Source organism: Mytilus galloprovincialis, chromosome 3 (genome assembly GCF_965363235.1).
Source record: "Mytilus galloprovincialis chromosome 3, xbMytGall1.hap1.1, whole genome shotgun sequence".
In the NCBI taxonomy this organism is placed as follows: Eukaryota; Metazoa; Mollusca; class Bivalvia; order Mytilida; family Mytilidae; genus Mytilus; species Mytilus galloprovincialis.
This window is the reverse complement of record NC_134840.1, coordinates 82,405,752-82,430,838: the sequence shown is the minus strand read 5'-3', so window position 1 is coordinate 82,430,838 and position 25,087 is coordinate 82,405,752. Positions and strand designations below refer to the sequence as shown.

The following is a 25,087-nucleotide window of genomic DNA, read 5'->3' as shown; positions in this document are numbered from 1 at the left end:
CTTTGTACAATATTTTGCCTGTGCACTGTTTTATTTGCAAGTCACTGATGAGTTTTTTTAATACAAAAGTATCAGACAATTAAATATAAGGGTTGCACTTTGTAAATACAGCTGTTTCTCAAAACACGCCTCTTATGGGAAGATATTTTATATTCATAGATAATTTGATTCGTTGACATACTGGTTCCAAGAAATGATCTTTATGTTTCATCTCATAGAGGCATAACTTGGACCTGTTTTCAGTATAAAAACATACTATTACGGTGAAAAATTGAAAAATGAATTTTTAAATAGGCGAAAAGTAAAGGTAGGGGTAGTACATAATTTTAGCATAAGTTTAAACTCTAACAAGTTCAGGGCATAAACATGTGGTTGAAAATATGCTGGTGAATGTCAACTTTTCATTCTAGGATATAATTTTTCATGAAACTTCATAGTAAAAGAGACACAGCTTTTTTTTAGCTGCAAAGGAAGTTCCGATGGGAAATTGCATTGTCTATATATATATATACAGAAATGCAACCTATAAACCTAGTATCTTTGATATGGATATTTTGACACACTATCAAATTTGTGTATGAATAAAATGCTGCAAAAGGGCAGTGTCTGGCCTGAATAAGAGCTTCTTGATTGTGAAGACGTGCCCTTACTCTAAGATCAATTATGAATAATAAGAATTTATCTGCCAGACCTCCAACAGATGTATAACGAACACGTAATGGGCACGCAAAAGAATTTCACCAGAAATGACAATATAATTTCTCAAAAAGTGTCACTTCACACGGCCTCAAAACTTTTTATTAAATTTGGTAAGACCAATATGTATATAGCATACCCTTTTTTTCTATGAGAAGGATTAATTTATCATTCCCTCCATTATGTAAAAACCTATTGTAGTCCTCGATTTTGCTTTTATATATCACATGGGTCTTTCATGTCATGCTTATATGTGTTCCAGACCATATGAGTATTTGGACCGTTCGCGTACGGTCCGGACCGTATACATATACTCGTACAGTCCGACCATACGCGTACGGTCGGACCGTATGAGTATACGCGTACGGTCCAGCTGATGTTTTTTAGGATCATATGGGTTAAATTTAAACAAATATTCATCAAAATCATTATTTGTAGTTATAAAAATTGTTTTTATTACATGTATATGGATAAAATGATTAAGCGAACAATTAGAATTAAATATGTGTTTATTTTTATATCCGTGAATCCTATTTTGGTACTCAAGGTGACACTGACTTCCACAAAGAATGTCATATGTTTTTTACAGTAACATGATTTTTTTATGCATGTTGCTTTGCATTTATTTTTTTTGTAAAGTTCCTTAATATTCTAAAACGATTGTCCTCCCACTCTATGTTTACTTCCGATAACTTCAATTTCAATTAGCATACTTGGCTTCAATTTATGAATTACTGACATGCTAAATACAGGAGATTAACAGATTAAATAAACGTGATTTTTTTTAAATAGTTATAACATTATGATGTTTTATTTCAATTACTATTGAACTTTCTACATTAATTTGAGATATAAGTTATGTTGATCTGTTATATACATTTGTATCTGATAAACGTGACCAACTTCTTAATATTAGTCAGACCGTACGCGTACGGTCCAAATACTCATACGGTCTGGAACATATGCACAAAAAAAATATAGCCATAAACTTTTTTGTTCAAGTATATATTTTTTTATCAGATCCCTCTGCAATAATAAAAACATTGCAAAGTTTGGATTTTATTGTATTTCACACAAGATTTTCTCATTGAAATAACAAAACATTACTGAATGACGCTTTTTAGCTCACCTGGAACAAAGGGTCTGTGATTTAAATAATGCAAAAAGGATTTGTTTAAGCAGTAATAAATAGATATAGGAATATATGTGGTTTGAGTGCCAATGAGGCATCTCTCCATCCAAGTCACGATTATAAATGTAAACCATGATAGGTCAAAGTACAGTCTTCAACACGGAGCCTTTGCTCACACCGAACATCAAGCTTTGAAGGAATGTCTGGTTTGTAAAGGTATATTTTCAACAACTATCTTGACATACTTATGTCTTATTGTCTAGACATTTTTTTGCTTTATGGATCTATGAAGAAATCAGAATATTTCCTTACTCCATTATCAGTTGGAAGATGAAAATATAGAACAAATATTTCTGTAAAATTATAAATAAATCACCTTTAGGGGTAGCTGATAATCAAGAAAAACATTACCGAAGTGGGCAATGAGAAAATCTGGGACAGGTTTGGATAAGAATGCAGTCTTGCAATTTTAGTACTGAAATGCAAGTTTCTGATACAAAAATGAAAGAAAAGATAATTATGAGGTTAAGATATTCAATAAACACTAACAAGCCTCCAACTGAAATAATCAATAGATTTCATTAAATATTAAAATATTTCTTATATATATGAAGACCCATATTTCTTGAACTTTAGGTCAATAAAAGTGATTAAATTTTAATAAACCCTTCCTTGATAGACTTATTTATTGATTGCCGAGGATGGGACTAAGATTAAAAGCATTTTTTCAGTAATGGTACACATATACATAAAGCAATTGGAAAATAGATTAAATTATTAGAGATCATGTATTAGACAAGTTTTATGGTAAATCATTAAGTTTGATTGAAATTTTATGAAAATTCTCCAGAATAAGAAATAATAATTCAAATTAGAGATGTTTTTATGCAGTGATATTTTTTGCCTTAAATTACCGGAGAATAAAGGCTTTTTCCCCTGGAGAAGAATCCCAATTTGAAAAAAAAAATGGCTGAAAATTATTCCTAAAAGGACAACTTTTTCCCCAATGGTGCAGTGTCAGTAGTAATTGTGCATGAATACAAGCTGAAAAAAAAACTCATTTAAACAATTTTTATGCCCCACTTACGATATGCCCCACTTACGATATGCCCCACCTACGCTAGTAGAGGGGCATTATGTTTTCTGGTCTGTGTGTCCGTCCATCTGTTCATTCGTCCGTTCGTCCTTCCATTCGTCCAGCTTCAGGTTAAAGTTTTTGGTCAAGGTAGTTTTTGAGGAAGCTGAAGTCCAATCAACTTGGAACTTAGTACACATGTTCCTTATGATATAATCTTTCTAATTTTAAAGCCAAATTAGACTTTTGACCCCAATTTCACGGTCAACTGAATGTAGAAAATGAAAGTGAGAGTTTCAGGTTAAAGTTTTTGGTCAAGGTAGTTTTTAATGAAGTTGAAGTCTAATCAACTTGAAACTTAGTACACATGTTCTTTATGATAAAAAATTTCTAATTTTAAAGCCAAGTTAGACTTTTGACCCCAATTTCACGGTCCACTGAACATAGAAAATGAAAGTGCGAGTTTCAGGTTAAAGTTTCGAGGTAGTTTTTAATGAAGCTGAAGTCCAATCAACTTGAAACTTTGTACACATGTTCCTAATGATATAATCTTTCTAATTTTAAAGCCAGAAATTTGGCCCAAATTTCACGGTCCACTGAACATAGAAAATGAAAGTGCGAGTTTCAGGTTTAAGTTTTTGGTCAAGGTAGTTTTTAATGAAGCTGAAGTTGAATCAACTTTAAACTTTGTACACATGTTCCTTATGATATGATCTTTCTAATTTTAAAACCAAGCTAGACTTATGACCCCAATTTCACGGTCCACTGAACATAGAAAATGAAAGTGCGAGTTTCAGGTTTAAGTTTTTGGTCAAGGTAGTTTTTGATGAAGCTTGGAACTTAGTACATATGTTCCTTATGTTATGATCTTTCTAATTTTAAAGCCAAATAAGATTTTTTACCCATTTTTATGGTCCATTAAACATGGAAAATGATTTTACGAGTGGGGCATTCATATACTTTGGACAGATTCTTGTTCAAGCCTAAAATGACTATGTGTGCAGATATGAGGGTCTATTTACATGTATGTATCATCACTGACAATGAGGGGTCTTATTTCAAATGAGGGTTTACCTCTTGAAATGGGGCCTGTAAATTGAAGTTCCAGTCAAATTAATGGTTAATTATAAATTTTTCAATTTGATAAAAATGATGCATATTTACCCAATTAAAAAGGGTACAGGTAGTTTTGAAAAAAAAACAAAAATATCACTGTTATGTTTTTTGGACTGAAAAGCATGACATTATATTAATTAGAGGAGTATTAGTGAATTTTCTTAACAGAACACACACTGTTGAAGAAAGATGAGAAAACTCTATTAAATTTCATTCATTTTGAAAAATTTGAAAATTATTGAAGTATTTGGGTTATGCTTTCTAATTAACCCCAAAAGTGGCTGTGGCTAGAGTTTAGAAATTTTACCACGAGGACTTCTTTCATCCTGCAGTACGAGAAAGACCCTTATTGAGGGTTACATAAATAGTCTTGTTTTATAAGACTTATACAAGACAACAATTTATAAACCATATATAGTGTCAAATTAAAAATAAAATCCAAGAAGTATTTCGTGTATGCCATGTCTTCTTTATTATTTTATTATTTTTACAGCAATTACAAGAAGTCATGCTATTTTTTTCCGTGCAGGCGGATTGTAAAAATCCTATATAATCGCATGAAATTTAGCACTGATGATGGCTAAAATGAAGAATAACTTGACAGCCCTTATGGTTGAAGTAATTTGTATTCCGGCAAGCTTTTATCACCGGAAACTTAACACTGCATATATGATAATTATGGAACGTTTTTATTGATGCATTATATAATGTAGAAAGACAGTAAAATAACTATTCTGTACAAAAACTTATGTTTGTTAATCAATGGATTGTCTCATACAATATTGACTACTAGGTTTTAGTTGATTATACTTCAGGGAAAAAGTACATAATTTGTAGTCCACGCTATTATTCGGAAAGTCGTAACATTTATCATTGTCAACTTTGGTCTGAAATAACAGTAATGCAGGCAAAGATATGAAGATAGCATTTCCTTCCCATAATGAAAAGTCCTGCTGTTAATACACAATTTCGTTATAAAGATTGATCGTCTGTTTTGTGACGGAGAAACACTGAAAGATAAAGTTGGGTCTAGATCTCACCGGGAAGGTAGCATGTAATCAGCAAATAAAAAAATACAGAAGACAATATGACTTCTTTCTTATTAATAAAGTATTGACCAGGAAAGAACAGCTTCCACTGTACTGATGATAATGAAAGATAGCGTCAGGTCAATTTCTCAAGTATCATTTATCATTGTCAACTTTGGTTTTAAATAGCATAGTGCAGGCAAAGATAGCACTTCCTTCCTATAATGAAAAAGTCATGCTGTTAATACACAATTTTGTTATAAAGATTGATCATCTGTTTTGTGACGGAGAAACACGGAAAGATAAAGTCGGGTTCAGATCTCAATGGTAAAGTAGCATGAAATCAGCAAATAAAAAAATACAGAAGACAATATGACTTCTTTCTTATTAATAAAGTATTGACCAGGAAAGAACAGCTTCCACTGTACTGATGATAACGAAAGATAGCGTCAGGTCAATTTCTCAAGTATCATTTATCATTGTCAACTTCGGTTTTAAATAGCATAGTGCAGGCAAAGATAGCACTTCCTTCCTATAATGAAAAAGTCATGCTGTTAATACACAATTTTGTTATAAAGATTGATCATCTGTTTTGTGACGGAGAAACACGGAAAGATAAAGTCGGGTTCAGATCTCAATGGGAAAGTAGCATGAAATCAGCAAATAAAAAAATACAGAAGACAATATGACTTCTTTCTTATTAATAAAGTCTTGACCATGAAAAAAAGGTTTAATTTCTACTGTACTGATGATATCGAAAGATAGCGTTAGGTCAAGATCTCACCCGGAAGGCAGCATGCAATCAGCTAATAAAAAATACAGAAGACATTGCGACTTCTTTCATATTAATAAAGTCTTGACCATGAAAAAAAGGTTTAATTTCCACTGTACTGATGATATCGAAAGATAGCGTCAGGTCAAGATCTCACCCGGAAGACAGCATGCAATCAGCTAATAAAAAATACAGAAGACAATATGACTTCCTTCCTATTAATAAAGTCTTGACCATGAAAAAAAAGGTTTAATTTCCACTGTACTGATGATATCGAAAGATAGCGTTAGGTCAAGATCTCACTCGGAAGGCAGCATGCAATCAGCTAATAAAAAATACAGAAGACATTGCGACTTCCTTCATATTAATAAAGTCTTGACCATGAAAAAAAGGTTTAATTTCTACTGTACTGATGATATCGAAAGATAGCGTTAGGTCAAGATCTCACCCGGAAGGCAGCATGCAATCAGCTAATAAAAAATACAGAAGACATTGCGACTTCCTTCATATTAATAAAGTCTTGACCATGAAAAAAAGGTTTAATTTCTACTGTACTGATGGTATCGAAAGATAGCGTCAGGTCAAGATCTCACCCGGAAGACAGCATGCAATTAGCAATAAAAAAATACAGAAGACATTATGACTTCTTTCGAATTAATAAAGTCTTGACCATGAAAAAAAGGTTTAATTTCTACTGTACTGATGATATCGAAAGATAGCGTTAGGTCAAGATCTCACTCGGAAGGCAGCATGCAATCAGCTAATAAAAAATACAGAAGACATTATGACTTCTTTCGTATTAATAAAGTCTTGACCATGAAAAAAAGGTTTAATTTTCCACTGTACTGATGGTATCGAAAGATAGCGTCAGGTCAAGATCTCACCCGGAAGACAGCATGCAATCAGCTAATAAAAAATACAGAAGACAATATGACTTCCTTCCTATTAATAAAGTCTTGACCATGAAAGAAAGGGTTCCACTAGACTGATTATATTGAAAGATAGCATCAGGTCAAGATCTCACTCGGAAGGCAGCATACAATCAGCTAATAAAAAATACAGAAGACAATATGACTTCCTTCCTATTAATAAAGTCTTGACCATGAAAGAAAGGGTTCCACTGGACTGATTATATTGAAAGATAGCATCAGGTAAAGACTCACCCGGAAGGCAGCATGCAATCAGCTAATAAAAAATACAGAAGACATTATGACTTCCTTCCTATTAATAAAGTCTTGACCATGAAAGAAAGGGTTCCACTGGACTGATTATATTGAAAGATAGCATCAGGTAAAGACTCACCCGGAAGGCAGCATGCAATCAGCTAATAAAAAATACAGAAGACATTGCAACTTCTTTCATATTAATAAATCTTGAACATGATAGAATAGGTTCCACTATCCTGACGATATTGAAAGATCACGTCAGGTCAAGATCTGACTGGGAAGGCAGCATGCAATCAGAAAATGAAAATATACGGAAGACAATATGACTTCTTTCATATTAATTAAGTCTTGACCATGATAGATTGGGTTACTAAAAGCTATTTAATACATTTAGTATTCTTACTTCCATTCTTTAGTTCAGTTCTTAAAAGTCTTGATTCTTTTAATTGCAGTGGCATTCTTTGACAAAAGGATTAATAGATGTCATTAAACCAAGGCTGCTTCATAATTAAACTGTAAAAGGCTTTTTCTAATTGCTTTTTTTTCACATTCTTACGAACAGATTTCAAATGTCCTTAGAAGATTTGAAATATTCCATCATTGTCACAAGTAGAAAATTTATTTTGATTTTTTTCCCCTGCAAATTGAGTTTATTTTTTTCTTGTTTTTTTTCTTCAAAATTAGACATTAATTTGACACATGAACTAAAATGAAATAATAGTAGCTGAGAGCCTACTAGATCACATTACATATCTATAATTGTCAAGGGGCATAATTGACAAACATGAAATTTGATTTGTAGCCAAATTTAATCAATTTAGTTTCAAATTCACTAATTGGCTGGAAATTTCAGGATATATGAATATAAAAAGATACAAAAAATTAGCTAATATTATATAAATTTGATATAAGACGTAAAGTTACAATCTAAACTGGCACAAATAAAGCATAAAAGTAAATTAATGAAAAACTAAATCTTATTACATAACGTACATAAAGCGTAAATGTAATGGAAAGCTAAAGTTATCATCTAAACTAGCATATATAATGTACATAAAGACATACAGATATTCAGTATTCTACTAAGGAAAACAAATTGTTTTTAGAGATATTAACACTGAAATTTCACATACAATATTTTCTTTTATAAAGCTGGATTTGTTGTGTTGGTGAATTGCTACCTTGCTGATGTGATCCCCACATCTTTTTATAATTATCGAAGAATAACTTAATTTATTTTTTTATTTCTAGCAAGAAGAATTGATACGACAGTTACAAGAACAGCATTTCCAACAATACATGCAACAAGTTTATCAACAGCAGTTACTCCATCAACAACAGCAGTATCAACAGTTACAGCAAAACACGTCGTCTGCTCAACAGTTACAACAGAACATGTCGTCTGCTGCGCCCAATACAACAACAACAAACAACAATCCTAATGTTACAACAGTTATTACAAAAACAGAAACAAAAGAACTCACACAGGCACAACAGCAACAACTACAACCTAATGGTCCGACATCAGTCCCAACAGAACAACCAGACACAAATGGCAACAAAGAAGGTACTATTTCAAAATGTTTATGCGCCCCTTCAATTCAAGGGGAATTATAATTACAAGTCTGTCCATCTCTCTGACACCTATCGACTATTATGCCAAATTTAGTGTCTGAAACTGTTAATTCAGAAGTTATTGCGGTTTTTATTAATGTGAATAACTGGCATGCCTATTCTGATAATTGCACATCTGTATACAGATTTTGCTAAAACCACAATACTTAATCTGGTATTTTCCCTCATACTTCAAACATCACAATAATATTTTCGTATAATTTTTTGTCATATGTTCATTTTGTACTGGATCTTTCAAATAATATGCCAAATTAGGGATTTTACCATATTTTTGCTTTGAAGACCATTCATTTGTGAAAATTGATTAATTTTACATCTGGTATAACAGTTTTGTGTTTCTGAAATACTGCAAAACCATGTTGAATCCCAACATTGCACAGATATCTATTTGGATATAAAAGCTGTTGACCAAAAGCTATGCTTGAAATGGCTATTCTAGGTAGGAGAAATTCTTAAATTTTCCACATATTCATTTATCGAGAAAATTAACTTATCTTTGAAAGGTTTAAATGAAATAACTATTTTTGCAATTTTATTTTGACTCTTGAAGTCTTCTCATACCTTATTCTTATATTAATATATATTAATACAAATTGTTGAATGAATCCATCTCTAGTTTACATCTAGAATCAAAGCAACTGTTTCAATGCAATATTATGTTTCCTGTTCATAATCAGGTATTTCCGTTCATATAACATGAGCTTAAGCAAAAAATAAGTTTTGTTGATGTGTCAGAATCTTTTTTATGTAAATAAATCAATTTATGAAATCAGTCGTTAGAAACTTCATTTAGCTAATAATATAGCTAAGTAAAATTTACAGTAAAAAAAAAAAAATTGCTCATACCTGCCAACTGTCACTATTTGGCGGAGATTTCCCCCATGGAGGCTCCCAATTGGAAATTTTAAAAGAGCAGTTTTGTGCACAATTTTAAACAAACAAAAATAATTAATTTTACAAGGGATACAGGCTTGTAGAAGTATGAAGAAGCATAAAAAACAACATTAAAATATATTTGAAGGCCTGCTTGGAGGTTTTGTAGGATTATATGAGCAATCTTGCATGTAAAACTCCCATTGGCATTTTGAAAAGTTGGCAGGTGTGGTTGCTTAAGCTGGTAACAACAAAAACAATACAGTCGTGAACTTCTGAACTTGTTACCATTGATCTATTTTGAATTTAACCTAGAGCAGTTAAAGCCTATTTTAGATATTGAGATTGATATTGCTTAAGCGTGACTGATACCTTCAGGTAATTTGATCTAAGATCAATTCTACTTCCTGATATAAACAGTTTTGGTTTCAGGACTGATTGTTTAAATCTCTTTCTAAAATCAAAACGTAAATGAGTGTGTGCAGGAACAAACGGTTTTAACTGTAATTTACATAATTTCTGCTGTAAATTTTAATCCTCTACAGACATGACAGAGGTGATAAGTAAAATAAAATTGAGCATGGAAATGGGGATTGTGTCAAAGAGACAACAACCCGACCATGCATGGAACAGAAAACAGCAGAAGGTCACCAACAGGTCTTCAATGCAGCAAGAAACTCCCGCACCCGGAGGTGTCCTTCAGCTGGCCCTTAAACAAATATATATACTAGTTTAGTGATAATGAACGCCATACTAAACTCCAAATTGTACACAAGAAACTAAAATTAAAAATAATACAAGACTAAGGTTTATTATATGATATTCAAGCAAGAACTTTATTGACTAAAATGGAAAACAGGTTCTGAACTAAAAACAGATATGGCTTTTGATCCTGCAATATTGGAAACACTATTCTAAAGTTTGGATAGAAGTACATCCACTTAAAAACATTTCAAGATCCAATTTTCTAAGCTGTACCTACCGACCTATTCATTGCAAAGTTGTATTTATTTTTTTTCGTAACATTTTGTAACTGTTTAATGGTGCAACGCTGCAATTAAATATCTATATAGATGTTATAGCATCTGTCAGAGGCTTTATAATGAAGATTTTACATTATATTAGTAGACTAGTAGATACGTTTTATGGTTGTCATGTTAGTCTGATGTTCTTTGTTTTAAGGTCAAAATAACAATAGTCTCCGACTCTTATTTTATAGAAGTATGGGATTAGTTGTGGATTATGAAATTCTACCTTTAAGTTTATGAGGATGTATATGTATATTGAAAAAAAAACAAAGTAGAAAAACACTGACAATTTCGTGGCAAAACAAATCAATAAAACGACATGTCAACAAAATATTACACAGAAATCTTAAAGTATAGTGACATTACAGCTGATTGCCGGGTGAGTGTAGGTAAATGTTATACATTGTATCTTTGGTTAGCCTGCTTGCTTGCTTATTTGGTTAAGTAAAGGACCCACCTTTAAGAGTTGACTAGTCTGACAGATAACCAATCTGTCTGTAGAACTGGGATACTTGGAAAGGATGGTTGTATACCTTACCTAATAATGACTTCACATTTCAGCTAGCAAGCAAGCTAACCAAAGATATAACCTTTACCTTCACACTCAATGCAATCAGCTGTAATCCAATTCAAACTTTTGAGTTGAACACAACAAATGGAATACTTATAGAAAGATACAACAGAACCTGAATAAGTAGAAAAAACCTTCGCTAAATTAATTCTCAATCATAACATAGTATTGATGCAATCTTGCATAGTTATATTAATACTTGTTACATGTACTTGAATATTTTGTTAGATTTTCCAACTCCGATGCCAGTTTTAATGCCTGCATCAATCTGGACACGCAAAGATATAAAAGCCTTTAAAGACCGTGTAAAAACTTGTAAAGAGAATGTAATAAAGATAGCATCCTTGGCTACTGCCACAGTGAGTTGGGAAAAACAAATTCATATGTCTTGTTTCTGCACTGTCTTCACAAAGATATCTAATCATGGAATGTGTTTTTAAAATGAGGCTACGGCTGCCAAAAATTAATGATTTAAAATTAAAAAAAATTTGCTTTTTTTCAAAAAATTTTAGAATTGCAGATTATTTTTTTTCACTATGTTTAATACTGGAAATTCTGTTCAAAAGATGCTTTGGCTTTTCAGAATAGAGCATAACTTAAATTTAAAATCAAGTTTTAAAAAAATCATTTTAATCTCATTCTTGGCAAGTGTTTTTGAAAATTACATTCCTTAAAGAGATATCTTACATTAAATACACTATTATCTATATGCATGTGTTGTTTTCCTTCAGTTATTCGGTGTATGTTGTGTTTTTAGATCATGAGTTACCTCCTCTTGCTGCTGCCTCTATGTGGACTCGTAAAGATATAAAAGAATTCAAAGAATCTCTGCGTAAAGATAAAGATTCAGTTATAAAAATAGGTTCGGGAGAAACTGTCACTGTAAGTATAGGCTTCTGTAATGTCAGCAGTACGGCTTTGATTTTTGTGAACCTGCTTAAAAAAAAAAAATTGTACAGTGGCTTTTGAAATATTTGGTTCCCCAAATCAGCTATGCTTAACAGTTGGAAGTCTTGCTTTATTATCTATTGCATGTTTTTTCAATGCCTTAAATGAGTTTACCGCAGTTTTTGAGAATAAGAAAGTTTTGGGAATATTTTGTCTTTTTTTTGTATTTGTAATAAAAAAAAATTGCACTTCTCCTTAATCATGTTTTATATAAAAGACATTAGAGAAAGAAGAATAATTTTAGAGTCAAGATTAAAATGATAAATAGATACTGAGTGAATTTGGTAAAAAGGGAATAAGAAAATAAAATTATGTGTAAAATTTGTGACAAAACAATTTTATAACAACAGTATGTCTATGAAAGCAAACTTTATTGAAGGGGAATAAGAAATCAAATAAGGGACAATGTATGTATGACAACTTGAATAATAGGGGACAAATGATGTTCATGAATAGTAAATAAACAAAAAATAAAGCTTTATACAATACAACTTTGATCAAAAACCACAAGTGATATCAGGTGTTCTGGTAGATAAACATTCCTCCTTGCATGCGACACATGTAGTATTTGTCGTTTTTTAAGTGTCACTTCTAATAATTGGTCAAATTCAGTAATGGTCAGAATAATTACGGAAATGGTAGGCACTCAGCAAAATATGTCTGTGATCAATTGTGAAACATTGGTCTGATAAAGGTCAAGTAGATACAGCTGTCTGACCGATTAGAAAAGATATGTCAATTCAATCAATTTGTTATGTTATTTATTTCAAGGGAGCACCTGTTTACGCCTTTTATGGAACTTAGTAGTATTTGATGATTGTTTAGCTGTTTTGAAGGGTCTTCTTTACGAGGAATGTAGCAATCACTTAAACTACTTGTTCTTATTATACGACCGCAAAAATTTTAATTTTTCGTCGTATATTGTTATCACGTTGGCGTCGTCGTCTGCGTCGTCGTCTGCGTCGTCTTGTTTCTGACTGCATGACTATGTAAATTTTCGTTCTATTTTTATTGCACTATCATTATGTTGCTTTGTTTTCTAATAAAGCTTTAAGACTATCTTGATTCTATTAACATGGAAGGGATATGTGAGAAAAAGGCATTTCATTATTATAAAAAAAAAGCACACCTTTTTTTATTGGAAAAAAATTTAGTTGAAGGCGATTTTTTTGATTTTTTACTCTATCAGGAGCAATATAAAAATAAGAAGATGTGTGATAATTGCAATGAGACAACTCTCCACCAAATAACCTTGAAGTTAACAACTATAGATCTCTTACTCACTGTTTGACCTTTGAAGCCTTTTTAACGCATTTTAGCGAGATAGAAAATGAAGAACTTTAAAATCATAAATTGTAGTTAATATGCCCTTAAAAGACCCTTTTTATGATACTGTGAAAGTACTTTAATTCGTGGGTATCAATTTTCGTGGTTTGAGCAATATTTACATGTTTTATGTACAGGTTTTTAAATTCATGGATTTTAGTTTTCAAAACAAAAAAATGAAAAAATTAAAGCCTTTAGAAACGAAGATTACAGATAGTCTGGATTGAAGGAAATTGCAAAGAAAACATTGACACGTGTAAATTGTAGTGACAACACTAATTATCCCAAGATAACTATGAGGATATAAAATGAACACTTTATCATAGCATATCAATACCAGAAATCTGGAAATCTGACTTTCATCGATCAAAAATATTATTTTATGAGAATTAAAAGATCAAAAGTTATACAGTTTAAGTTTTAAAAGATTAAATGGGTATAACACTGCATGCAGTTGTAGTTCTGTGACTGCTATTAAACCATTTTCAGATTAAGTGTTATTTAATATATTCTCTAGATCATATCAATAGTCAAACCTACATGGGGATCTTTCTATGTCTTGATGTGGACAATGATTGTTTTATTTCGTTGGACACTTAAATTCGTGGATAAAGTCACCCACCAAAACCACGAAAACTGGTACCCCACAAATAAATGTACTTTCACAGTAAATCAATCAATAAATTGATAAGTTCTTTAATTTTATTGCATTCACATGATATGCCATGAGGAAAAGATGTCTGACATTTCCAGTTTTAATTTTCTCCTATATCCATATTGTAGCAATATTCCATTACTAATGAATTGACCGTTTATCTAAACTGATATTGATTAAATCATGATATAGGAAATTCAAGTTAAACAGATTTTGATAAAGTAGATTTATATATGAAATTCCTGTCTGAAAGACAAAGATTTTGTGAACTATTTTTTGTTACTGACTGAACAGATAACATGTATATGAGATGAATTTAAAAAGAAAGACATTGAATAGCTCTGACAGAATTTTGATAAAAGTTAGTTAATTTCATTGGGGATAAATGAGTCTACCTTTTTTGAATGAGCAATCTTATTTGAATCGATAACAGTTCTGTATAAAAGGGATTCATGTATTCAGGATACTAATGTTCATGGATTGAAGAAAAATTTATGTTTTTCGTCAAAATAAATGTCTGATTCGGTAGGATTGACAACTCTGCCTACAAGCTAATTGAAAATCTGCACTTTGTTACCAATAAAATTCATGGTTTACCTATACCCACAAAAATTTAGTATACTATAGATATAGGAAGATGTGGTATGAGTGCCAATGAGACAACTCTCCATCCAAATAACAATTTTAAAAAAGTAAACCATTATAGGTCAATGTACAGCCTTCAACACGGAGCTTTGGCTCACACCGAACAACAAGCTATAAAGGGACCCAACATTACTAGTGTAAAACCATTCAATCGGGAAAACCAACGGTCTAATCTATATAAAATAAAAAAACAAGAAACGAGAAACACGTATAAATTACATAAACAAACGACAGCTACTGTACATCAGATTCCTGACTTAGGACAGGTGCAAACATTTGCAGCGGGATTAAACGTTTTAATGGATTCAAACCTTCTCCCTTTTTCTGAAACAATAGCATAACATCACAACATAGAAAAACACACAGTAAAATATCAATTAGTTTTTAATGAATCCACAGAAAATATCTGAGTCTTTCTATGATTAATCAGCCTCATGAAAATAGGTAAAGAGATTATAGTGGTGGATCCAGAAATTTTTAAAGAGGGGCCCACTGACTGCCTTAGAAGGGGCTCGCTCCGTTCATGCTTCAGTGATTCCATATAAAACCATCAAATTTTTTTCAAGAAAAGGGGGGCCTTGGCCCCTCTCTAAATCAGCCTCTGGAGAAAAACAGTTTTTCGTTTTCAGATTGATATTCTTACTGTTTGTTTTATTATGAGTTTAATGGTCTATTTGTTTTTGTAGCTCTTATGCTTTTCTTCCGTAGAATTAGTGATATTTGCTTTTATGTTACATTGTTTTTTGTTGTATATGCTATTTTTATAATCATCAAATAATGGATTTTAACTAAATCACGGAATAATACATCCATTTTTCATTAGAGACAGACATTTGAAAAGAAAAAAATCAATGGATTTAAATGGATTAGAAATTCAGAATAATTATTTTATAAAAACTAACGTTCCTCATTAAATCTAGAATTATAATTCTAGGGATGAAATCTTTTGTATAATTAGTGTAACAAAATAATCAGTTTGAAGTAAATGAAGTTCGGAATTACATACTGTTCTTTATTTTGCATTCAGATGCAAACATAATAGTCTTCTAAAAGATACGACTAGGTAATGTGTAATTGTGTACTTTTCTTTTATGCAAGTGCAGATACTCAACTGGACTTCCTTCATATACATGTAGATACAATACAGAAATTTGTGTACTTTTATTGACATCCCCTCTCTTTTCCTTAAAAAAATAGCTTATCCTTGCCTGCATTAGTTCTTTGACACTGTTGTACTGCTGAAAATCTTGTGAAGATTATTAAGAATATTCAATATCTGATTTAAGGTATAGCAATTAGTAACTTATTATCACTGTTTATTCTAAAATAATTTACATGGTTGCTGATAAAATCAATAACTAAGCCTAAATATGATGAGGGAGTTTTTTTTAATGGAAAACAATGAATAAAGTCTTTATCAAGTCTTATAATTATTGATAGATACCTTATTTTTCTAGCAGCAAAGTGAATAACTTTTGATTCAAATGTGACCTTCACTTTTAAGGTTTGAATAACCAGCAGCTTTTGTCTCAACCTTGACAAGGTCAAAAAGCGAGACTTGGATATGCTGTTTCTTTTAAGAGATATTAAACTTTTTATTAGCCATTGTAATGTTTGTTTTAACAGAGATCAACATTGCTTAATTGCTTACTGCAACCAGTACTTAATTTGTGACTTTATTAATAATTAGCATATACACAGCTACTTTTGCATAGGTACTATTTATGTACAATTTATGTACCACAAATCTCATTCTATAGTACTGGAAATCTACTTTTAATATTCAGTATTATTGTGTTTTTTACGAATTATTGTAATATTTAAGTACCCGTATTTTACAGTACTTGATTTGTACTTGAAATTTAAGTACTATAGATTTTTGGTGCACGGTTACATTTTCAGCATTTTGAACGTTTTTCTTTTTCAAATATCATTAATTTATGATGTTTAATATGGAATACTGTGATCATTGTTGGTATCATTTTTGTCGAGCCTGCAACTTCTTAAAAGCTTTATATTTTAGAAGGTGAAAGACCTGGATGCTTCATACTTTGTATATGGATGCCTCATGTTACGAAGTTTCCGTCAGTCACATGTCCAATGTCCTTGACCTCATTTTCATGGTTCAGTGACCACTTGAAAAAAAAGTTCAAATTTTTTGTAATGTTGAATTCTCTCTTATTATAAGTAATAGGATAACTATATTTGATATGTGCGTACCTTGCAAGGTCCTGATGTCTGTCAGACAGTTTTCAATTGACCTCGACCTCATTTCATGGATCAGTGAACAAGGTTAAGTTTTGGTGTTCAAGTCCATATCTCAGAAACTATAAGCAATAGGGCTAGTATATTCGGTGTATGGAAGGACTGTAAGGTGTACATGTCCAACTGGCAGGTGTCATCTGACCTTGACCTCATTTTCATGGTTCAGTGGTTATAGTTAAATTTTTGTGTTGTGGTCTGTTTTTCTCATACTATATGCAATAGGTCTACTATATTTGTTGTACGGAATGATTGTAAGGTGTACATGTGTAGCGGGCAGATGTTATGTGACCTTGACCTCATTTTCATGGTTCAGTGGTCAAAGTTAAGTTTTTGTGTTTTGGTCTTTTTATGTAATACTATATGCCATAGGTCAACTATATTTGGTGTATGGAAATATTTTATGATCTTTATGTCAGTCGCGCAGGTATTTGTCCATGACCTCATTTTCACAGTTCATTGCACAGTGTTAAGTTTTTGTGTTTTGGTCTATTTTTCTTAAACTATAAGTAATGGGTCAACTATATATGTTGTATAGAAGCATTGTAAGCTGTACATGTCTGCCTGGTATGGTTCATCTGACCTTGACCTCATTTTCAAGGTTCATTGGCCTTTGTTTAGTTATCTTGGTTAATGTTAAGTTTATGTGACAGTTGTTATAAAGCTTAGCTTTATACTTAGGACTATCAACATAATATCAATGATTAGTATAGAAGGCGAGACATTTCAGCGTGTGCACTCTTGTTGTACCAATATTTTGAGTACAAATGAAGTACTGGAAAATACAAGTACCTAAATATTACAATAATTTTAAAGTAAAGAAATAGTACTAAATATTACAAGTAAATTTCCAGTACTACAGATTTTAAGTACAGAAATAGTACCTATGTAAAAGTAGCTGTGTAGTGTTTTGTTCAAAATAGAAGCATCATACTAGGGATTGATTTATTGTGCAAAATTTGGTTTCCTGATTGCCAAATTTTTAAATTTTATTTTGAAAATAATATTGCTTTCTGCAATCGGTAATCTGACGGAAAAAGTTATTGCTGCTGGTTAAATAGAGTTTGATGAGGGAATCTAAGCAATCAAATTTTATCACAATTCCCATATTTCTAATTACAACAGATATTTTATCAGATCTTCATTCGTTTTGTTTATAGAAAAAGGCTTTAGGAGATCTTTCGTTATTTGAGGAAAACAATGTTGATTTCTTAAAAAATAAAAGATGACAAATGGGAATTCAAAACTTAACATTTTTAAAATCATCAATGTTAAAATGGAGGATAGAAAACATTATGGCTATTTTACCAAATTTTCCTTTGATGATACTGACTGATAATTTCCTTTCTCAACACAGTATAGAGTGATATGAAAAATAATCGTAAGAAACTAAGTGTCTACATGCCGTTGTAAATGGAAACATCATTGTTGTCATAGGCAAAAATAGCGATAAGCAGATCATCATTGGTCATCTTACAGACCCTCAATTGTTTTTCTCACTTTTGCTGTACTGGCTCTAGTGAGAAAATCAATCTTGTTGAGATGACCTACGATAATGTATAAATAGTCTATAAAAAGTACTTTCTGTCGTAAAACAAAGTTCTAATTAGGAAACCTGTGTATAAATATGGTACCAAATTTATATTTCCTGACAATGTGGATATCTTGCATAGTACTGATTTTGTTCATATAAAAATGAATGCAAAACCTTCTAAATGCTGTAAAACTGGGGATCAAACTTGTTCATAGTTGACAATTGTAATTTACTGTTTAATTTATGTTTCAGGTACGAGTACCAACACATGAAGACGGGTCATGTTTATTTTGGGAATTTTCCACGGACTACTATGATATAGGGTTTGGTGTATACTTTGAGTGGACGGTAGAACCCAGTAATGCAGTCACAGTACATGTTAGCGAATCTAGTGATGAAGAAGATTTAGAAGAGGAACAACAAGGTTTGTTTAACAGGGGGAGGAATGTTATGTGTGAAGAACAAGATTTCAATGTAAAATATTGCTGCATTTTCATGGGAAAAAAACATCAGGCCAAACAAAAAAGTATTTGTGTTTACAGTACCCCTCCCTATTGTAATTATTACCCCTTATCGTAATTTTTTTTTTTTAACATTGTTGATAAAGCACTGTGAATGTCACGATGTCGCTCCTATAGATGTAAAAAAAAAAAAAAAAATCCTTATCTACATGAACCTACCCTATTTCATTCAGCATGTAAAAGTAATCACACATACATTTTTATTAGGCCTCTCTAAAATTTTGATTAAACATCACTGATGAGTCTTTATTAGACAACACATGTGTCAGCGTGTCAGCTTACAAAAATTTTAATTATAGTATCTATGCTAAGTTTATTCTCATCTGGAAAATTTCAATACCTGTTCAAAACATTGCAATATTTTTGTACCATTTATATCAGCTTTTGATCATGCCAGCATATCTTTTGACTGAAATTGATAATTTAAATACATGGTATAGATCATTTAAAGATCAATATTAACAGCTGGACCTTAAAAGCTGAAAAACTTAGTTAATCATAGGCATTGTTTCAATTACATCATTGTCATCAAAGATGATTCAATTAGAAGATGTCTGCTATCTTTCATTACCAATTCTTTATCTTACATAATTGTTAGCTTTCCGTACAGCCATTTCCACTTATATTTGATTAACAAAATTATCTCAGCGTCATATATAACAAATTAATTAGATTTGTGTCAAACTGAAATTAAGCTACAAGCTACTACAAGCTGAATTAATATGGCACAACATGAAGGAAAATGTATATGCTTAAAGCATAGAATTATAGATTATATGTTGTTCTGAAAAATGAGGAAGTCAAAAGACCATAGGTAATCTTTTTATTACAATTTTCCTAGGCAATGGCAATGGCGTAAGCTTATGACATTTTCTAGTTCTAACTCGACTCGACTGAGAAAAACATTTATCAGATCCAGTTAATTGAGATGGAAAATTATCACACCGATAGATCAAAGCAAAAGTTTAAGAAATTAAGGATAGGATGCATTCCTCGTTTTCCACATCGATGACTGCTTATTTAAGGGCCTGATGTCGTCTGCTTTTGTTGTTGATTGACAGAGGAGATGGTTTTTTTTTGTCCAATTTCTTAGCTAGCTAGCTTGTCATGTGTGAAATAAGATTCTGTTAGTTCAGAAATCAGTGTGTTTATTATAACAATTGTTGATCATACAAGTAATGCAGTTAGAATGTAGGAAAAGAGTTCTAGTTTGCAGTTTCAAAATCTACTGCATTCTGGGTAATATTTGAAAAGCGTACACCAAAAACGTGAATGGTTGAAAAGGTCCTAAACAAGGGATATTCAAAAAAAATATACAAACAATAGAAATTAACCATGATCTTTTAATTCTGAAACAGTAAATTAATGTGATGATTATTATGTTGCATATTTCACAATAATGTATCATCTAAAAATCAAAATGAAATTTACAGCCATATAAATAATATCAATGATATTTTTCAGAAAATAAAGTTGATGTAGAGCAAGGAAGTAAACAAGACAATCGACCGCCAACAGATGAAATTATACCGGTATATCGGCGAGACTGTCATGAAGAGGTGTATTGCGGGAGTCATGCGTACCCTGGGCAGGGCGTTTATCTACTTAAATTTGACAATTCCTACTCATTATGGCGATCTAAGAACTTATACTACAGAGTTTATTACAGTCGATAGTTTTATGTGTATGTTATGACGTTATGTATACTGTTATTGTATCAGTCGTAAGGCTTTTAATATTATTTTAAATATTTGTTAAGCCAAAACTGATTTATCGTAAAAATGGAAGAAAGACCTGTAAATGTTACACAAGTTTTGTGTGAACTATTTTTAATGTCCCTTACATGCTTTAATGGGTTGATCATAGAAATCATTTATTTTATTGTATGACGTGTATATCAAGCATTTAGATAAGCTTCTGAAACCATGGTTCAAAAGATGGCATAATATTTTATGATGCACTGTTTGATTAAAATTTAAATACACTGGATCCATTGAATCACCACTGTGTTCTTTTCCTTCCTTCTTTAAATTTAAAAAGATGCTGTTAACCAAGTATATTTTTGCAAGATTTGTTTTTGCCACTTTATCGAGTAGAAAAATAATCGGGAATATGTGAAACTTAAATATTACCTAATATAAATATATCAAGAAATTGAGAAAATCTCTGAAATAAATCGCAAGAAGTTGGCTAGAAATTAAATATGCACATTGAAGACCTGTTGGTGACCTTCTGCTGTTGTTTTTTTCTATGGTCGGGTTGTTGTCTCTTTGGCACATTCCCCATCTCCATTCTCAATTTTATTTACAAATATTAGTTGCTTCACAGTAAATGCAAAAACTTACCAATCTTTTTTTAATCACTATCATTTGAACTTTATTGTAAATAACTATTGTAAGATTATCCTTTTCTTTGGGATTTATACTATTTTGAAAGTCACTGCAAAGAAGGAATCAACATACATTTAATTTTCATCCTGAATATGCTTGAAATATTTGCCACTAGATATTATGCTAAGAACAATCGATAAAGCCATTTTAGATGGTGATTTTTTCTTATATGGTCTTGTATTTATAATATTGAACTAACATTAAAAACATAGAATTTTATGGAAAACTTGACTGTAAATACAAAGGCACATACTGAAACAAAAAAAAAACAAAAATTGAATGTTAGATATAAAAAATTATGATTTGGACATTTTGTGTTTGAATATTAATAAATGTATGAATAATACACATTCAAACAAAGAAATATATACTATAGAAAACATTACCTCTCAAATCGTTGGTTTCATTTTTTTGTAAGCATATTTTTAGAAATTTTATGTATTAAGAAATTTCATATTTACATATCTTTTTGGTTATAAAGATTCTAAAGCAATGTTAAATTTCCTTTCCAGGTGATCAATTTAACTAAACAATAAGGTAACAATTACATGCGCATAGAGCTTGATTAATTGTATCTTGAGACACAAAATCATAGTATTCTTCATAAAAAGCGGGTCTAATTAATAATTTTGTCCTAATTCATAGATTTTTCAATCAGCGCTTTTCATACCGTCATTAATTTGGGTTAGCTCCCTTATTCATGTGTTCTGTATATGAATATTGAATTAGTTTGGGTTTTATTTGTAAACATGACAGATATACATTCACTATGTAGTGAAGAGCAAACTTAAAAAATATTTGAAATCAAGCTTTTTGTTTTACATTGTTTGTCAAAATTTTCATTGATAATTGTCCCTGATTTTGTAGTCGATCATTTAATTGTTGGCGCTTTATTTGATTAAAAAAAAAAATGGAATATTTATCGATATTTTCTACTGGTATAGATTTTTACTGGATTTTTACACTTACAAAAATGTTCAATACAGAAAAGAGTAAATAAAAAATCCTGGTGCTTCTACTTCATTGATGTTTTTTTAAGAGAAAAGATGTTTGGATTTTATAAATACAAACATAAAATTAATAAACTGATGTAGCTGTACAATATTAATTATGCATGATGAAAGGGAGACTTTTTAAAAAAAGATATGGTTGTAAAGATTTATGTTTGTATTGTATTATTTCTGTGTGATATTATTTGTATATTGTCAGTTCTACTACAAAAATTATGAGTACATATTGATTTGGTAAGTTAATATATAAATTATATTTGTCCATATAACAAGCATGCTATGAAAAGGATTGTAACTGTAATATAAAAGTGGTAAACTTAAAGCTTCATTCAATAGTATTTCAAAGATGGATATTTCTGTGGGTTAATTTTTCATGATTTCAATATATAAATTGTTGGTTTTTTATTCACTCATTCACCAATAAGTTCTGTACCAATATTGTGTTGAATTATTAAAGCAGTTGGTATTTTGCTACATTTTACATGATCCCTAGATAAGTGAAGATAGCTCCAGCACAAAAATATTGTCATTCACAGTAACTGTGTGTCCTTCCTACATTAAAATAAAGTTATCTCCCCTTTTCATTCACACAGTAACATAAAGAAAAATTTATATGTATTATGTGTGTTTTACCAACTTGCCAACTTCAGTGGACTTATAACTTACATTAGTGTATTTGTGACATGTATGTGCATTCATCTTTAGTTTTTACGATACATTTTGAGTCATACAATGATTAAAAGTAGAGTCTAGCTGTTACTTATTTTTTTTTTTCACTTCTTTTGTAAATGTTATATTTATATTGTATATTTTCTTATTATTTATTACCTTACGTAATACTGTGCAAATCCATGGAATATGTTTACCACTCCGATCACCACATTATTTCCCGTACTTTGTATGATGTATTTGAGGGACAGATTTAGGTTACGAAAAACAATAAACTGTGATTGGTTTCTGTTATGTATAATATATGGAATATACTACTGTGGTCTTTGTTGGTTAATAAATTGTGATATGCCATGGTTACTTTGCTTTATTTACCTTTATTTATTTTGTCTGTTTAGTTAACGCATCAATGTAAATATAACGGAATTTGATGAGACTGTCATCAAAGTGAGAGGGTTAGCACTATAAAACCAGGTTAAATCCACCATTTCCTACATTTGAAAATGTCTGTACCAAGTCAGGAATATGACAGTTCTTGTCCATTCATTTTTGATGCGTTTTGTTATTTGATTTTGCCATGTGATTATAGACTTTCCGAATTGATTTTCCTCTAAGTTCAGTATTTCTGTGATTTTACTTTTTGCCATGAGTGTTGAGATGAATGATGAATAGGGATGTCAAATCAGTGAATAATTTCTAATCAAGTACTCGTTGGTTTTACAGATTGATAATCAAGTACTCGCTTAGTTAATATCTGCAAAAATAAAACACTACTATACACATTTTACCCTTGATGGGTAACTGTCTAGTTGACGTTGCACATTATAAGCCAGGGCTAGACCACAGTCAAAGGAATAATATATAATAATTTTTCAAGCATTAACTACATGTATTCATTTAATAAACAATAATTGAATTACTGTTGAATTCAGAAATTATTGTGTGCATTATATATGTAACACTCAGAAACGTGTCCTTCCCCCCAAACGTGTCCGATTCCCCCAAACATGTCTAGTTGAAAACTGCGCCAAAGCGTGTCATTTGTATTAACGCCCAAAGGTGTCCATTTCTCAACTAACCCCCAAACGTGTCCAATCCCCAAAACGTGTCCATATCAAGCGTTATTTGGTTATTGCTATTTCATTAACGTATACTAATTTTACCATTTCATTAAAAATATACATAAGCACGTTAGTACTTTTTCAAAACGGAAAAATTAAACTGGCTTAAAGTGGGGGCGTCATTTCGGCTATTTCGTTTGTAAATTGTAAGCAAACATGTTGAGTTAAACAGTACAGTTTACGGGTCAAAGTGTCCCTTTCTCTGCGCGTTAAAACTTTAATGTTCTCTCTAATTATGCATGAAATACTGACAACTGGACAATTCGAAATCAACAGCCTAAAGTTAATTTATTCAGTAGAACTGAAAAAAACATTAAAACTTGTATGTTTTCTCTAATTTGCATGAAATACTTGCAACTGGACAATATGAAACCAGCAGACTAGAGTTTATCTTAACAAAAGAACAGTAAAAACATTAAAACATGTATGTTTAAATGTAAAAAAAAAAAAAAAAAAAAAAAAAAAAAAAACAGGTAGCCTATGTTCTTTCTAAATAGAACTGAAAAAACATTAAAACTTGTATGTTCTCTCTAAATATGCATGACATACTTGCAATTTTACATTACGCGATCATCAGTTTAAAGTTTAGTTTAAAGTTAATGTGTACAGTACAACTGTAAAAACATTAAAACTTGCAAAACTATTGTGCGCTCTAAATATGCATAAAGTACTTGCAACTGGACAATACGTAATCAACATTCTAAAGTTTATTTATACACTACAAAATAAATTTGCATTTAAAACCGGCGTTGATCACATAACAGTAATATTCATAAAAAAAAGAATCTATAAAACTTATGCATGAAATATTTGGCACTGGACGTTATGTTTCTTATCGTGTGTCTTTAGTGATGGTGGAAACCTAAAATTTATTAAAAACCCGGATAACAAGTTTATAATTTAATGGGCTTTTG

At 31.1% G+C, this 25,087-nt stretch overlaps 1 protein-coding gene across 5 annotated transcripts in view; it reads left to right on the top strand.

Annotated features, from left to right (window-relative positions):
* Positions 1-23,412, top strand: part of LOC143069133 (Golgi resident protein GCP60-like) — a 47,664-nt gene extending 24,252 nt beyond the window's left edge. For 4 of the 5 annotated variants that reach the window (XM_076243610.1, XM_076243612.1, XM_076243614.1 and 1 more), the window contains 4 exons: positions 8,237-8,552; positions 11,321-11,451; positions 18,715-18,886; positions 20,448-23,412. In XM_076243610.1, coding sequence (XP_076099725.1) covers positions 8,237-8,552; positions 11,321-11,451; positions 18,715-18,886; positions 20,448-20,659 — 831 coding nt within the window. In that variant the 3' untranslated portion in view covers positions 20,660-23,412. Of the gene's footprint in view, positions 1-8,236; positions 8,553-11,320; positions 11,452-11,849; positions 11,975-18,714; positions 18,887-20,447 lie in introns of all 5 variants that reach the window. The other variant, XM_076243611.1, reaches the window with a different exon arrangement.
* The last annotated feature ends 1,675 nt before the right edge of the window (positions 23,413-25,087 follow it).